Raw genomic sequence first — 16,125 nt, 5'->3', positions numbered from 1 at the left:
CACTAAATGGATTCGACGAGTGCGAATCTTGCAGGCATTATATTCATGAATGAGCTGCTTTAGGTAAGGAAGGTGCGAGACGATACCGAAGCCATCCACCATCATTAGCACCGTCTCATAAGTTCCAGCTGGGACAGTGGTCCCATGAGGCCCACTGAACAAAGCTCTGTATAAAGTACCACCCTCGCGGCTGGAGTCCGAATATCGCAAAAGTTTTCTGGTCAGGCCGTCACGTGGTTCCACGAAGATGTCCAAGGACTCTAGGCTTTCGTCCGACCAGGAAGTTATCATGAAGGGATGGCTCTGCAGGCGGCCAAACCAGGGAATCCATAAGTAGACGTATTGCCCCGGCTTCACCTGGAGTGGCGAAGCGAGGCGGACTTGGAGCGCCATCACTTCTTGCTCGATGATGACATGCTCTCTGCTCAGCATCTCTTTGATATTGGTAACCTTGACTCTGGCAAACCCATTCCCGACCACTGCGGTTTGGTACATGATGAGTCCGCATTGGACTAGAACGGTCAGCAAGAATGTACCCATCGTAATGTAAATATACTTTTGTGGAAGAGAAGGGCTCTTCCGCAAGTGGCTCCATATGCTGTATGTCGCAGTGATCGCCAATATCTGATGCAGGCGAAGGAAGAACTCGTAGAAAGGACGGTGAAGAAATGGGTGTGAGAGAGGCACGAGGATGCCCAATGATATTGTCCCCTGATCTTTGTCAATTCTGTTGACCGGGTGTATGAACCTTTTAGGAAGCGTACGATCAATCCAAAGAGGTTTTCCGAGATCCGCAGGGGAAATGGTTTCTTCTCCACAAGCACAATGAGAACGTGGAAGCCCAACAGGACCGATGACATTAGCCCTAAGGAGCGATGAAATCGCCGGTACGTGCGTAATGTGACGCCCAAGAGATCGGCTGGAAAGCTCAGATGAGGGCCCGCCATGAGAGGGATCAGGTTGATGAGCGAGAGATTGGCCGCTCGCAGACCGGCCACCGAGACAGAGCGCACTTTGAAGCAGACACAAAAGACGTTGACTCCGCTGTACAGAAGCCCTGCAATGACACCAGCCGGGTGCCACGCCCCCGTCAACCGGTGACGAATCTGTGGATACACGAAATATTTGAGGGAAAGTGGAACGACCTTCTTCCAACCGAGTAGAAGCCACTGGCGGAAGTTCATAAGAATGAGGAGAAATAGCAAGCCGCCCAAGCCGATCGCGTACGCTAGAGTAATATCCATATTAAATGTCAGAAATGATATGAAGCGGAACAACGATAATGGACGAAGGGGAAGGGAGTTTTCACAAGGGTTGAGAAATAGGGAAGAGTGAAGCTGAAATATAATGAGCTATAGTAGATGATTGAGACGCCAAACCCTTAGAGAGGGAGCCGAGAATGGAACGACTATAAGCAGTTGCGGGCAACTTTGGAATAAAGAAACCTCGTTGGAGCCAGAATGGGATCCTCTACACGACAAACTCCATCCTCGTCTAACTTGGCGGCAATCTGTAGCCCCTGAATGGGGCAATCGAAGTAATGTCCGCCAGCCCTTGGAGATTTCTCTTTCCCCATGGCCTGCTGAATAATGGATTCTAGACAGGTCAGAATCAAACCCGTGAAGAAATCTGAGGTCCTTCACTTGCCTTCAACAACCTCTCTGCCGAAGTTGCAGACGTCGTCTCAGAAAGGAATTCGACCGCCAGAGAATCGGAGGGCCACCGGCGCAAGTCATCTACTCCAACGGCACCATCAACTTTAGCATACTTTTGCATCAGCTCCATTGTGATGAAGCTCAGAGCCCTAATATCTCTCGATCCAGGATTGCTCAGGGGATATGGCCGACAGAGTTCCTGGTGCGCTGTGAACTTAACGTCAGCTTGACGTAGATTTATAGAGTGATTACCTCCCTATCTTCACCTCACCAGCGACATTGATGAGAATACTCGAGGTGGTCAGGGAGCCATGTTCGAGTCCCTTTTTCGCGAGGTACACTAGCCCATTCAGGATCTGCCAGGGTTAGTCGGATTCACTCAAAAGAGGTGAAATTGAAAACATCCCTGTCCTAAAATCGACGCTAGTTGATCCTCGTCGAGATGTTTCGGAAAACCAGTGAAAAGGCTCAGAGACATCGGCATATGCTCGAAGACAATGTAGAATAACTCGTTATGAAGAAAGATGTCTCTCACAGACACGATATTCTCATGTTCAACCTGCTGCAACATACGACATTTCTCTTCACTGTTATGTATAGAGAAGGCCCTCACCGCGACGACGTACGGCGTTGGACCCTCCTTTTGAGGAGGGACAATAAAGTTGGCGGACCACGGGTGTCTAACATCGGCCACGTCCACCATGTCGTCGTCTTCCTCGCCAAGTCGTATGCCATGGCTTTTCCGGTACTTTTCCCACGGGGATTGGTGCTTCACAATCAATGTGTTCTCTGTCCCATGTCCGAGTGCTACTGGGGGATTCAGGCGCTTCGAACCAGTCGCTGAGTTGGTACGGTACGTTCCGGACGAGAGGGCCCTCGAGAATCCTGGGGCTGGATCAAATTCAGCCCCACGGTGACTGGGTGTTTCATCATCCGCGAGGTGATCATCCTGGCGGGTTATGCTTTGAGAAGACCCCATAGACCCTCTGATAGCATCAAAGCCGATGCGTTTCCGGCGATTTAATGAGTTGGAAGGCATCTTGACGATATGGATGGGTAAAGAGAAGACTAGGCAAAGGTACACTCTTTTAAGTAAGGTATGTAAGGGTTGAACAAAATGGCGAGAGTTAGTCCCAAGAGCCAGGAGACAAAGATTCGACGTTCGACCTTGACTACGAAGCGGGTGAGGAACAAAGCGGTCAGAACTGGTATGTGCAGCGATCGCACACCCATGTCAGAAGTTTACCTTCAACCACCAGGGGCTTATTCTGGTCCTTGGGGGCCCGTTCAAGCTTGATACTGAGCTCAGCGATATGAGATTAAGAAACTGAGGGGCCCCTTCTGGATCCAAATACTGAACAGCCCTATCACTCGAGAGTACCACAGAGCTCGATGGCGAGGTACGCAGCTTCATTAAATGATATCCGCAGCCCATCGGTGGCAAAGTGTTCATCGTCCCACGGGTTGAATTATTCATACTTACACCACCATGCTCAGAGAAAAGCTTTGGCTCAAAGTAGGTGTGTCGCTCGCATTCGTGGCCGCACTAATCTGCTGCACGGTTTTGAGCTTTGAAGTGCTTTGCAGTAAGGACGACATGGAGGCTGGTATCATTACCTTCACTGTGAGGGCCTTTCACTGTTCAATATGTTAGGTGAGGTAGATCGCTGATGTATTCTTCCACAGTTTAAGGCGCCCCCCACACAGGTACCGCTCGGTGCAAGGGGCCTGATCCCGACGGCCGTGACCGAAGCTGGGAGCGTCGTAAGCAATGTGGCAACAGCAGCCTCCGGGGCTCTCAGCCAAGCCAACAGCTTCGCAAGCGCCGCCGCGACAGCCGTCAATGGCGCCAGCACGGCGATCCCCTGGAATCTCTCCATCGGCACAAAACAATACTGCGTGGGGTTCAGCGACCGTGTCGAATGTCATCAATTGCCTGTGAACATTTCTAGGATCGTCCCCCAGGTTGTTACAAATATTCTGAGCGACCAGATGGAAGATTTGGATCACCTGCGCAGCATCTTCGCAAAAGCTACCCCTGGATGGATCCGGGATCCTTTCATTATCGGCATAGCGACGGCCCTGGTGATCGCTGTCGTCTTTTTCACCTCTATGTTCAGCTGGCCCTTCGGCGCTGGTACTCTATTGCAGGATCTGACGTTACCATTAATGCCAAGATTGGTTATTGGGCTCTTTTGTTGCATCTCTTACCTCCTTCCAACAATTGTTGTTTACCTTCTCTACTCCAAGTCCAAAGACCTCTCTTCCGAGATTAGGGCTGATCAGGGCCCGGTTGGCGGCTACTGCTGGGGCACTCTCTTTTCGGCTCTACTAATGACGGGAATGACGACGTTTGTTCACATCTTGGTCTAATAACACCCGATGATACCATACACTAAGAGTGAGGAACTTGGATAGTAAAATTGCGTGATTAGGGCGTATGTTTGGATAGGAGCCCACAAGATCACGTCCCTGAGCTTTACCGTACTTGTGACCTGCTTGACAAAATCGGAGCTGAACAGTTGTCCCCTCGGAAGCATCTGAAGCGCACCCAGCACTCGGAGGAGCGGGTTTGGTTTGCTTGAGGGCTCGGATATGGAGTGATGGTGCAATCGAGCAGTGCTCGAGTTTAAGGGCCACCACGTTGCCCGCTCATGATCGAAAGTCACTTTCGAAGTCACTCTCTTCTACCTCACTTGGGCCCTCGTCCTGTTCAATTGCTCATGTATCTGCTGTATCCGTGACAGTCGCTTGAACTCCTTTTCCAGACGAGCATACCGTTTCTTGCGGCTGATTCGATCACCATGACGCCTCGCTTGCTTCATGGCAGGTCTTGCGCCAGCAGAGGATGCTTCCACGCGATTGTGATGATTCCGCATTTCAACCTGTCCTTCTGCCATTGAGTTAACACGTATGGAAGCTGCCGATGAACTAGTCCGTGGCTCCGGTACGATGGCCTCCTTGGAAGGGACGCGTGTTAGAGACGCAAGAACGAGCATTCGCGACGTCAACTGCCGGTTGTTTGAGATGACAGAGTGTAATTCTGCTAGGGGTTCTCTTGTGCATTTAACTGCTGTGGCTGTGTTTGTTGGCTCGGGCGAGGACTGGCTGACTGAATGTGAAGCTGTATGACCAATGCCATCTTCGGACAATCCCGTCTGCTGGGCGTTCGAGCCGTGGCGATTTTGGATCTCTTCGTTCGGTGGCCGGCCTGGCGGGGGTTGAGACAGTTCTGCTTCTTCACAAGCTTTGTCCCCATCTTCTCTTGCTTTTTCGTCGTCTAGACCATTCAGGAAAAGTATCCTCTGCAACAGCCTTTCAAATTCCTGGCCATTTTAGCGTGAGGTATGATATCACTTGGGGAAGACTTACAATGTTTTTGATCACCGGTTGCCATGGTCCGTGACCAGAGGATCTGTATGTATAGGCCTCTCTAGCCTTTGGATTGATTATGTGGCGGGCCGCGGAATAGATCCATATTGTGTGCAACTCGTGGCTTTTTCTAATGGCGCCGAACTTTCCTTTCTCGCGGTGCCTCATCTTACGATCTCTTTCGTTGGCTTTTTCTCAAGTGCAGTGTCGTCTGGCGTGTGAGTTGTGGCGTCTTTCTGATCATCCGAAGTCTCCATGGCAGGGCCAGCGGGCAGGATATTTAAGTACCCAGAAAGAAACTCGCATTTGCAGCCCCAGTGACCACCACTGTGCGACTGCCTAATGAAGAATGGCAGTGCAGCTAGTTGGTTCTAAATATAAGGCAAGAGCGGTCGCCCCAAGTTGATACGAAAAAGGGATGGCTTCCATAGTGCGTCTCCTTCTACAAGTTGCTGTTAATAGAGTCAATTTTTAGTTTTTATACCTGACTTACTGAGCCATTGCTTTGCCGCGCGCTTCTAAGTTTCAGGAAGCGTCTCGGAAAATGTGCGCCTTGATATTCCCGACGGTGATTAGTGGGAAGCGGATGGACCCACTAGTCTGATTCGTACAGGAGCTTGTCAAGATGGCGAAAGTCGTCGGATGATATTGCCAAGCCACTTGGATCACTTGGAGCACCTTTCGGAATCAGATGCTTCTGGGTGGACTTGAGCTTCTTGTGAGCATTCTCGTCCTCGCCGTCAACCTCAACCATTCAGCGCTGACCTGAGTGAGTATCCTAAAGATATTATTACTATTCTCGCAGCAAGATTGAGACCCAGTGGGCACCTGGACCAGGCAAACGACCAAAGCAATAGTATTACAGTATTACTACACTAGGCAGCCACAATGGGGAGGAAAATGGAGGGTTTCCGCCGCCGTCTGGTTTCGTTTGCACCAACGCCAATTACACACCTCTGCCACCCATGAGCAAACCACTGTTCCCGCGCAGAGCAATGCTTTTTCCCTTCGCCAACCCAAGCCAAAACAAAAGCAATGTCAAAGACGCCCGAGCCTTTCCTTATCATTATACCAATGGTGCGGTACTCTCTGCTATGGAGGTCCGCTGCGGCGAAGGATTGTTCGCGTTGTGCGTGCAGCAGCTATAGTGTGCTTGTCTTCCCCGCTTGTCGAATTTGTCCACCAGAGGAGGCACTCTCCAGCTCATGGCATAGTCGAGCTCGATTAGGCGCAGACAGAATGCGATCACCGCAGATCCCAGAAAGGATACGCTACATTGGCCAGGTTAGTAACAGAAAAAGGCCAGCGGAAAAAGTAACACCGGGAAAGGAGGGGTTGTGCTCACAGATTGACAATCATGAACGCAAACATGGCTTTGACCAGCTCGCAGTCGGTCTGGAAATGCGCCTTTGACGGCTGGCCGTCGAAGTATTTAGTCTTGAAGGCGCGGCAGGAGTCCGTGGCGTCGCCATCCCAAAGGCCGATCAGAGTGACCCAGGCGGCCACGAAGAGGATATCGAAAACTAACGAAACCGAAAAGAACAGCGCGCCGCCGAAGAATATGGGCAGGATTGTGATACCCGAGTAGACGGTGCAGATGCAGGCGATGACCACCGTCGCCGTCGCTTTCCGCGGCACGTCTACATCTGCGTCTGAGAGACCGCTTATGACGGCCGCGACGAAGCCGATGATAATGATGGACCAGGCGCCTTCCAGGACACGCAGGCCGATTTCGGCAATTCGCAGGAAGGTCTCATCGAGAGCCCTGACCAAGTCCAGTTCCCGTGTCCTGAACCTCATGGTTGGTGTTTTGTGTGGGAGGATTTCGTTTGACCTGAAAAAGTTGTATTATCGATTGGGGGTTCTAATTCGTTGTCGACATTTCATCGCACCCTCCCCTACCTTTGTGTATAACATCTCATCCCGCATGTTGCACGGAGCCGAAAACTGACAAGATACTAGAGTTCAGCCGCTCCAGAAGATGGCATCAGCACCTGTACAAAATGCGCCGAACTCGGGAAGACTTGCATCACTAACGAAGCAAGCCGCCGGAATCATAGATATGATCCCCTGGGATTGCTCTCACCCAGGGCCAGACGAGGGTTCATATTGATTAAAAAAATTACTGGACATTCTTGACTGTCTACTGTATTTATCAATGATACTCCAACACAATTGTCCAACATAAAGCTAAGAGAGTGACAACGCAACCGGGCCCGCCATGGTTGCGAGGGCCAGGTCATAGTCATTATCAGGCAATTGACTTGTGATCGCTGCAAACACCGCCCCATTGAGTCCTTGCGGTACATCCGCAACTCCCCTGCCTTGACCAACGATCGATAATACCGTATACACCGGCACATTCAGCTGATTGGTCCAGCCCACAAACAACTGTTTTCCCTGCTCGAAAACGAATGGCATCTGCATCGGATCCCACGAGAATGCCATTTCTGACGGAACCACAGTGGTGTTCGCAGCGGTAGCGGGGCTCGTGGTGGTATTTTGATATGGTGCGATGCTCGACGCTATTCCCGTGGCCGCTGAGGATCTGTTATCAGCCGTAGTCGGGGCTGACACCGTTAACGTGGGCAGAATTGGTAGTGGGAGTTCCGCTGGACACGATCCAGGCACGATAAATGGAAGAGCCAAATTGTATGCCCAGATACTGCTAATCCCGGTGTCAAATGGAGCTGGGTTAGGGACTCTGCTACCCACATGGCGGAGGAAGGCGTCATGGCGGGACTCGACTGTCACGATCGACGACACCGTATTGACAATCCCAGGATCAGTGTATGAGACTCGATCGACCAGCCCGATAAGTGCGCTGATGCCCACTGAGGTGATGATATCGCCAAGGGCGATGAACTCATCAATAGACGCTACCGGGAAGGAATACTGGCAAGGTGCAATCACAGGGGCTCCATAGCCGTTGAGCAGGTTCGCAATTGTTGCAACGTGTACTTCCTCCTGCTGAAGAAGGCACAAGATGTTAGACAGACAGAGAGCCAGGATGGTCGACTTACGGCGGCAATCTTGCTAAGAACTTCGATCGTGTCATTTGGGTAGCCCGCCGTTCCCCAGGTAGAAATATTTTGAAGTCCGCTTTGAAGATAGGATGATTCCAGGTTCTCGAGAAAGAGGGCTAGCTGGAATTCCTTTATCGCTTCCGCTGACACTATGGGAGGCTCGTTGCTGTCCGGAATCCCGCCTCCTGCCGTGTTAATAGTGTCTGAACAGAGTGGTGCGGCTGCCGTAGTCGCCATCCTTGTCAAGATGGGCAGGACGAAACAGAAAATCGTGGAACACGGGGGTGACGGCATGACTGCTCTACAAAGTCGAAAATTGTAAATTGCTTGAGTGTTAGAAATTGTTCACATCCTCCTAGCTTCCGAGCTCCATGGAATATAAATCAATTCGTGTTAGGTTGGAAATGTGCGATCCTTAGTTCTGAAGGGACCAATTCTTGTTCCCTAGGTGCTATTCTTGTCTCACATCTCTCACAGCCTCAGGCGATCCTAAGAATAGTGGTGGGTCTAGAGTGATATGCCAATGATCAAGAAGGAAGGTCGCTACGAGGCATATTGTCATTACTTTCAAAGAAGGTGCTGGAAAGAACGGGTTCCCGCTCAAAGTGACTGGGCGAGTCCTACTTCAGAAATGAAGTACCATCGTGGACTCTTTTATGACATGGTTCTCCTGGCAGCCTTCAACGGTCGCCAACTTCACCGCCGTTGAACCTCGTAGATGCAGAGCTCGTACGCTCTCTGGAGGAGTGGGCGGTCCATCGGCGAATTGACAGTGAGACCCAGTGGTTAAATGCTCGTTTGTGTCGTAACTTCGCTCTTGATCATTGCCACGGTTGGTAGCACAATCCTGAGTAAGAACGCTTTGAAGCACAGATAATATGGCATCATGGTGACTGGGGTTAGATTCTAGCCAAAGACGAAGGTATAGATGGAACTAAGTACTCTGCAATTGGTCGACGAGCGGACAGGGGATTCACCTCATCCAGGCTGAAGAACAGATCTGACTGCGGATGGCTTGCCTGCAGGAGGGACCCAATTCGGATTTTCAGGGCCATTAGTCTCAGGATGTCCAGGAATCAGGGACCATAAGGTGTGTTAGGAGGGTGTCGTGGGTTGGCTCGTCCTGGGAATCAGCGGATACACGGTTTCGTTTCTGCTGGGAGGACGCCGAAGTGAGGTGTTTGCTTGCAAATCGGAAGAAGTGCAATAAAAATCCAATGCAGGCGTGGCTATCATAACCCTTGCAAAGCGTGTGAAGGTCGACTGTCTTTATCAACTTGGCCCAAGTTGATACGAAAAGGGGAAGGCTTCCAAATGGGCCCCCTTGCCAAACCCAGCCATGATGGGGTCGGAATACCGAAAAGGCCCTTTCAAAGCCTACTATTCATAGCATGATCAGAGTCCCATTCTGGTCCCATACCAGACTGAGCGCGAGAGCAGAAACGATTGATCGACAAGGGTTCACGAAGGAACGTTGTTGAGTTATGCATTGCATGAGCCAACTAGGGGCGGCAAGGGTGGTTCCGGCTCCGTCGGGACCATTCCCTTTTCGTTGCCCGAGCGGCTAATGAACCATCTTGGGGGAGTGGCGGCCCAGTGCACAGCCCCCCGTGCTAAGAAGCCAGTACGCTCACTTTCGAGACTTGTTGCTCACCCCGTTGTCCGTTGTGTGTTTTTGGCCTGCCCACTCAAGCTGGTCCTTCAGATCGTCGAAATTTCCTCCTCTGTCCGCCGACAATCACATTCCGACCCCACGATCTCAGTTTCGTGCCCAAGGTACGCTCGAAAGGGCCTATCGTGACTGTCTTTACCTCTGATGCACGCGTGAAGCGAACGGAATCTATTCATCACTATCTGTAACTATCGGAAGTGAAGGCGAAAGAATGACAAATATCAGCTGCCTTTGACAAAGGGACTCATCAAGAGAGCGGATTCAACCAATAAACCAAAAGAGCGTGTGCTTGCGGATCAGAGCCCGTTGTCGTTGGCCCTGCTCATGGTAATCGGTGCCCGCCGCTGCCCGCCGGGCACTGACCAGCAAGCTGAAAAATAGATAGCCGGAAGATTGATTGTCTGGAAGACGCGTTGGCGATGAAAAGAGCGACGTGACCACCGACGGTTCGTGTGACAAACCACTACTCACTCTCTAGGTGGCCCGGGAACAGAGGTAGTCATCCACAGGTCGAAATTTCGACGAAGTTGGTCCATTTCCATAGATTCTTCTTAGCTTTCGTCCCTCCGCCCTTCCTATCGGGCTCTTCGACGCGGTTTTGACCTTTTGGCGCTCGACGAACGTCTGCTTCTCGCTGTTCCCTGTTCCAACCTTTTCAATTCCTCCTTCAGATATTGCAATCTGGTTTCTTTGTCTTCCTCTTCCTCATCATAATTGCTTTCTTCAGCTTCGTCCTCATCTATAACAGCTCGAGGGCGCTGCCCTGCCTTGCTCCTAAAGCTGTCTAACTTTTCGTCCACCGCATCTATTCCAAATTCTTCACCTAGATACGACCGCCAGTACCAGGTCGGTTCTCTCTGAGGAAATGCCACCCAAGCCATCAACATCGCCTCGTCATTAAAGTCGGTTCTGACGGGAGCGACGCCAAAAATTTCCACGCGTTTCCAGCTCATTCCCCGTAGCGAGGCTTTAGTCCCGGCCTTGATGGCTGTCCCGCTTAGCACATGCTGGTTCCTCTCGACGAAGCTTTTCCCGAATTTGCTCGCCCGGACGAACTCGAAGATGTCGTACCCGTTACGACCATCTCGTCGAAGTAGAACTCGATGACCGTATCCCGCCTTCATGTAACCGTACAATTCCTTCTCGACCCCTCCCTCGAGGACATATCCGTCCCTTTCGTTGAAAGCTAGGGATTTCGGCAATCTCCCCAATCGAGATCGAGCTGTTGTTGGGGCTGTTGTTGGGGCTGTTGTTGGGGCTGTTGACTGCACAGGCGGGTTTGGGATAGACGGCGTGGACGGCCGTGGTATGTCGATCTTCCAATGTGTAGGGTAACCGCGATCTTGAATGAGCCTGTCAAGCCACTGATTCATCAATTCGAGCTCTTCCTTAGCCTTTTTATCAGAGTTTTGCTTCCATTGAGCTAGGAGAGGGAGCGCCTTCTTAAACACCCCTTGATAGGCCTGGAAATCGACCACGAATCGAGTTGAGTTAGGGAAGCCAATCGCCGTGTTAATCTCCAGTATCTTTCGGTTCACCTCTTGTAGGCCATTGATCGCTCTCTCGTTATCGGGATCGTTCGTGAGGACTTGCAGCAGCCCCCCAGCGACATCAAACGCTTTGCGGTGATCACCGGTCATTTGTGGGATCGTGGGCTGGTCGGAGCCTCCCATGTCCGTGTCTTGTCCGTTCGATGGCGCCTTACCAGAACTCTCATGGCTTGTGTCATTTGCTGGCAGGGTGAAATTATCCTCCACACCATCCCAATCTCTCATCGTCGCTATCGCAGCTTCGTTGATTCCGAGGTGCTTTGCCGCATCGTTAACTCCTACATCCCGAGCAGGCGTGCCATTGTTAGTCTGCAGTTTTCCATGTCCCCGGAAATTCAAGAGGTCATACTTACTGTGAAATGCCTCCGCAGCATGATTCGCCTTGTTATATTTTTCATGCGTCAAGCACCCAAGCTTCTTAAAGGCCGCCATTACCTCTCTCGACTCCTCTTCTTTATTTGGATTTTCATCTGGGAGGCCAAGAACCTGCCGGTACTCCGTACCCGAGCATTTCATCACTCTCTCCACGGCATTAATCTGCTCCTGGGTCGCGCCATTGTTCCCTTCCATGGCACCTCTGGATCCATCTCTGGGAGACTGCGGACTCCCACTGTCTGGCCCGGTGCCACCATCCACACTAGATTGATGTTCGGCCAGGCGGGCAGCTTCAGGCTCTGGGGTCTGTTCTGGCGTTGCCTGGCCATGGACTTCTTGCGTCCCGGGATTCTTGTCACTGACAACAGGCTCGGAGGGAGAGTCGTTCGCTGTCGCCATGTTTTGACGCAAAGATGTGCCACGGCCGAGACTGTACAACGCAGATGTCTCCGAGAGAAAAAGAATCCAGATCGGTTCGCCGTGTGCAATGTATACCCACTCGAACGCCGATATGGAGGCTCTGGAAAGACCGACCTCCAAGAAGGCATTCAGAAGTGCGAGTCCCTGGGCAGGGATATATACAATGCAGCCTTGGAAGTGTTCGAATTGGGCTTCTCTAGCACATCTCGGCCATTGCCCACTCACACACTGTTTGGTGACGTTTTTGTCCCCCCCCCTCAGGTCCAGGAGCCGAAAATGGTTCTGGGGCGCCATAACATTCGACGCCTGAGGTCCAAGTTCGGCTCCCTAGATGGGAGGGGCGATGCAATCGCGACCAAACATCTGTTGAGAGTGTCGAGGTCCCGTCGAAGGTCCGTCTAAACTCTTGCCTTATTTTGACATCTCACATCTGCAGTATAGTAGCGGCAGTCCGTAGTACAGAAGAAGATCTTGAGAGAAAGCCTGCTCCGTGCATCTGACATGAGGTTAAGCCAATTCATCGTAATCCTTTTCTTTGCACATGCCGCATGTCGAGCCGTGTGTTACGTTAGCGACGTTGCGATTCTCGCGTTCCGTGCCGGGATATTTTTCTACCTCCTGAGCTTCGTTACATACGGCCATTGGGGACGACATTTATCAAGGATGAACGGGTGAGGGTTTGAGGATACGAGCATCAAAAGAATCGAAGTTGAACGTTTCACGGGAGGGTCTGGATGTGACCCAAATCCGCAAGCCACCATCTTCTTCCTTCCGGCCTCGATTCCCGGATCTGGTGACCGGCACTTTCTGCACCAATGGCAGCGTCAATCAGACGCCGGATTGAAGGACTACTCGACACCCACTTAGCTGCTGAACGACCACGAAGCCTTTGTTTCTGGCTTCCTGCAGTATTTGCAGCCCGAATGGATTGCCTTGGGGTCTCCGCGGGTGCTGCCGGTGTCCTTGTGGGCCTGAGGATGCCCATGGCATCGTCCCGGCAAGGGGCTCTGGGGAAAAGGAAAAATGTCCGTGTCCAAGACACCACGTGACATAACTCCCTTGACGGAGTTATGTCACATGGTGTCTTAACAGCCTAAAACAGAAAATTATGGGGCCTCAGTCTCGAGCAAGAAGTCACGTGTACAAGAAGGTGAAGAAGTGCAATGCAAAATCCGCGCATTGGAATGGAATCTTTCTGTTTAGCTCTGCACGAATTACTGCTGTCTACGCCTTTGGCAGCGACAGTCATAATCGACTCCGACTCTAAGGACACCCTGCGAATCGGTCGAGCCCGTGAAGAACCTACGTTGGTAGAGCCCACTCAAAGGACACCCGATCAGATTGACCAGAAAGAGCACGACGGATCTTCAAGATCTAGGTGTTTGGCGTTCCTGGCATCAATCCAGGGCAGGACGGCACTCTGCAACCCTTTCGCAAATAAATAAAGCAGCCTCTTATCTCAAAACCTGAACCAAAGATGCAGATAGAAACATTGAAACAAGGGGGTGGTCATGGCAGCCCTTCTTCACACCTCAAGTAGGAATTCTCCGTAAATCATGACTTGTAAGAAATGATTCGTGATACGTAGTCTTCACATAACTATGTTGTTTATCAACAGTTGTTATTTTTGACTGATGATTCCGTCAGCTAGGCACGAACTTCATGCCGAATCGGCGTAGTGCCAGGTTTTATAATTTTGAATACTATCCTGAATATTGGAGCAACAGATTTCCGCGTATTCCTTTCACAAGTTCATAGGAGAGCCTCGCCAAATGTCTCACCAGTATGTTTCGGGTTGAACCTAAGCATTAGTATGGCTGAAATCCCCCCCCCCTATATACAAGATTGTTAGGTATCCATGGCAAGTTTTGTCCATGGCATCGCAAGAAAGAAGTAACCTTCTTATGCTCCCGAAGCTTTGTCGCGGTGATTGCCTTTGGGCATGGGTTGTGCCAGTGCTCTTCCCTCAGCCCTGCCAAACCGGCCTCCACCAGACATTCGAAAGTGTTCATCGAGTAGTTCCTCTACAAATGATGTGTCATACTTGGCTAACCCGGCTCACCCTAGGCGGTGATGGTACTCAAATGATACCTACTAAGCGGAAATCGCGAAGAACTCAAACAGAAGCTACTAAATACAGGTATGGACGGCCTTCTGGCAAAGAGAGTGCTTCTGGAGGCCTATAGGGAACGCTGAGTGAGCAAGCTTCGGAGGTGCTAGTTATAGCGTCCTAGTTAAGAGAGCTTTCCTGCCACTAGTGCTGTTGGCAAGGGAAAATCGTGGCTTGGATAATGGCCACCGAGCCACCTAGTGCTGAGCCCACAGGTTCGGCGACGAGTGGGTTTCCTTCTCTTCCTTAACTCTTCTCAGCGTGGAAAGGATATCCGAGTATTTCGTGATGCGGTGCAGGACGAGTACAAGTAGGAATCGAATGATTTTGTTGGTTACTGCTCCTTTGGCGATCAACGGGGGGAAAAAGACGCATCCCGACAAACAGTTGTGGTGTATGTAGTCGGGTCCCTTGCAAGCTTGACGAAAGAGTAAATATGCTGAAATCTCTCAGGCATCGAAGCTGTCCAAAGACAGCGAACACATGAATAAGATACTCAGCTCAAGCATTAATGACAGATATGGCCTTAGTACCTATTCAAATGAATCTGGTCCGACATCAAATACTCAATTGTCGACACTGGAGCAAAAACAGAACGTTGAGCAGCGACTGGCCCAGAGCTCTGAAATCCGTATTGAAAATCAAGAATGGGAGCTCCACAGCACAGAGGAAGTAACCTACATGAATGTCACACCCGGTCTTCAGTCTAACAACTCAGCGAGCCGGAGATGGCTTCGTATGCGCCTCTGTCTATATCCTTCGCAGACCCTGAAGTAGGACCTCCCGAAGCTCTGCGTGAAACTGTAGTAGGTACGCCCAGAGGAAAACGAACTCAACCTCGTCTTCAGTAGGAAAGCTCAATTTCAGCCTGTCCATTCACAAAATGGGGAGAATCTCGTGCCAAACGTTCCGCGGCATATCAGCGACGAGAGATTCACTAATATTCTTACGGTGTATATTTCAATTTTATTGACTGCCTTCCCTCTTTCCATCTTTACTATTTCTAGCAAAGCAAAAGATACTATAGATCCAGATATCATTCAAATAGGTTACATGTATATTCGGTGACGCCGATTCTACACCTTCTGTACCGCTTAGGTTCACTCAGGCGCTCTGCATTTCATTTCCACTCAGCAAAAGATAGATACACAGGTTGCCGGCCTGGGAGCCGACACAGGTACCTGATTTGCGATACCCTCCTCTTCAGCATTGAAGCTCCATAAGGTGTCAAGATCTGGCAAGACATGACAACAGCGGAACTGGTTGATTTGCTGCAAATCCTGGGTGATCGATGACGGATTGTTCAGGATGTTGTCCAGGGGCGAGAGTACGTTCGGCCCGAACCCGGTGAATAAGTTGTTAGCAGCATCCTCCGCATCGGTACCGGGAATCACATCTGAAGCACACGCCAGGATTTGTAATTGATCAGGCTCGTCGTTGGCTGCTCTGAGGGCCACTATCAAGGGGGTTAGCTCCGAAGCCTAGAGAGGTTTGTAGGACTAGCCTAGCAGCTGTAACTCTAACTGGACACCTTGTAGGGAGGTCACGACGTCGAGGAAATTATTGACAGTTACGACGTCGTGGTTCCACTGATTAATTGCGCCTACGATTGCAGCTTTGCTCGGGACACCGCTGGGACAGCCGTTCGGAGAGTTGCGCTTCGCGAATCTTATAGAAGCAGCGGTAGAGGCGCCAATGAGGCTGGTAAGGAGAGATGAGACGGTGATAGACTTCATCATTAGTTGTAAATTTTATAGAGGATGCGCTCACGGCCTCTAAACTCGGTGTAACCTTTTGTTGTAGAAGTGATTATGGAAGCATTCCAGAAAGGCATCGCATATTTAACCATTCTTATACTGCTATAACAGCACCTTTTACCTGACCGAAATAGAATTTGATGGTCTGAATGTAGGTTGACATTTGAGGGGACCAAATATGGATCCTT

The 16,125-nt window shown here is 50.8% G+C and overlaps 2 protein-coding genes across 2 annotated transcripts; both read right to left on the bottom strand.

The window, feature by feature from the left end:
* Positions 1-4,059: 4,059 nt before the first annotated feature.
* Positions 4,060-5,414, bottom strand: PV07_02625 (uncharacterized protein). Its single transcript, XM_016389248.1, has 2 exons — positions 5,028-5,414; positions 4,060-4,981 (listed from the first exon to the last, which is right to left on the bottom strand). The coding sequence occupies exons 1-2, from the start codon at positions 5,193-5,195 to the stop codon at positions 4,343-4,345; spliced, it is 807 nt and encodes a 268-aa protein (XP_016251150.1). The 5' UTR covers positions 5,196-5,414; the 3' UTR covers positions 4,060-4,342.
* A 1,720-nt stretch (positions 5,415-7,134) lies between these two features.
* Positions 7,135-8,385, bottom strand: PV07_02624 (uncharacterized protein). Its single transcript, XM_016389247.1, has 2 exons — positions 8,051-8,385; positions 7,135-7,997 (listed from the first exon to the last, which is right to left on the bottom strand). Exons 1-2 carry the CDS (start codon positions 8,345-8,347, stop codon positions 7,218-7,220), a joined length of 1,077 nt encoding a protein of 358 aa, XP_016251149.1. The 5' UTR covers positions 8,348-8,385; the 3' UTR covers positions 7,135-7,217.
* Positions 8,386-16,125: the final 7,740 nt, after the last annotated feature.

The sequence above is a fragment of the Cladophialophora immunda genome, assembly GCF_000835495.1.
Source record: "Cladophialophora immunda strain CBS 83496 unplaced genomic scaffold supercont1.2, whole genome shotgun sequence".
In the NCBI taxonomy this organism is placed as follows: Eukaryota; Fungi; Ascomycota; class Eurotiomycetes; order Chaetothyriales; family Herpotrichiellaceae; genus Cladophialophora; species Cladophialophora immunda.
This window is presented reverse-complemented; position numbering and strand designations above follow the sequence as displayed.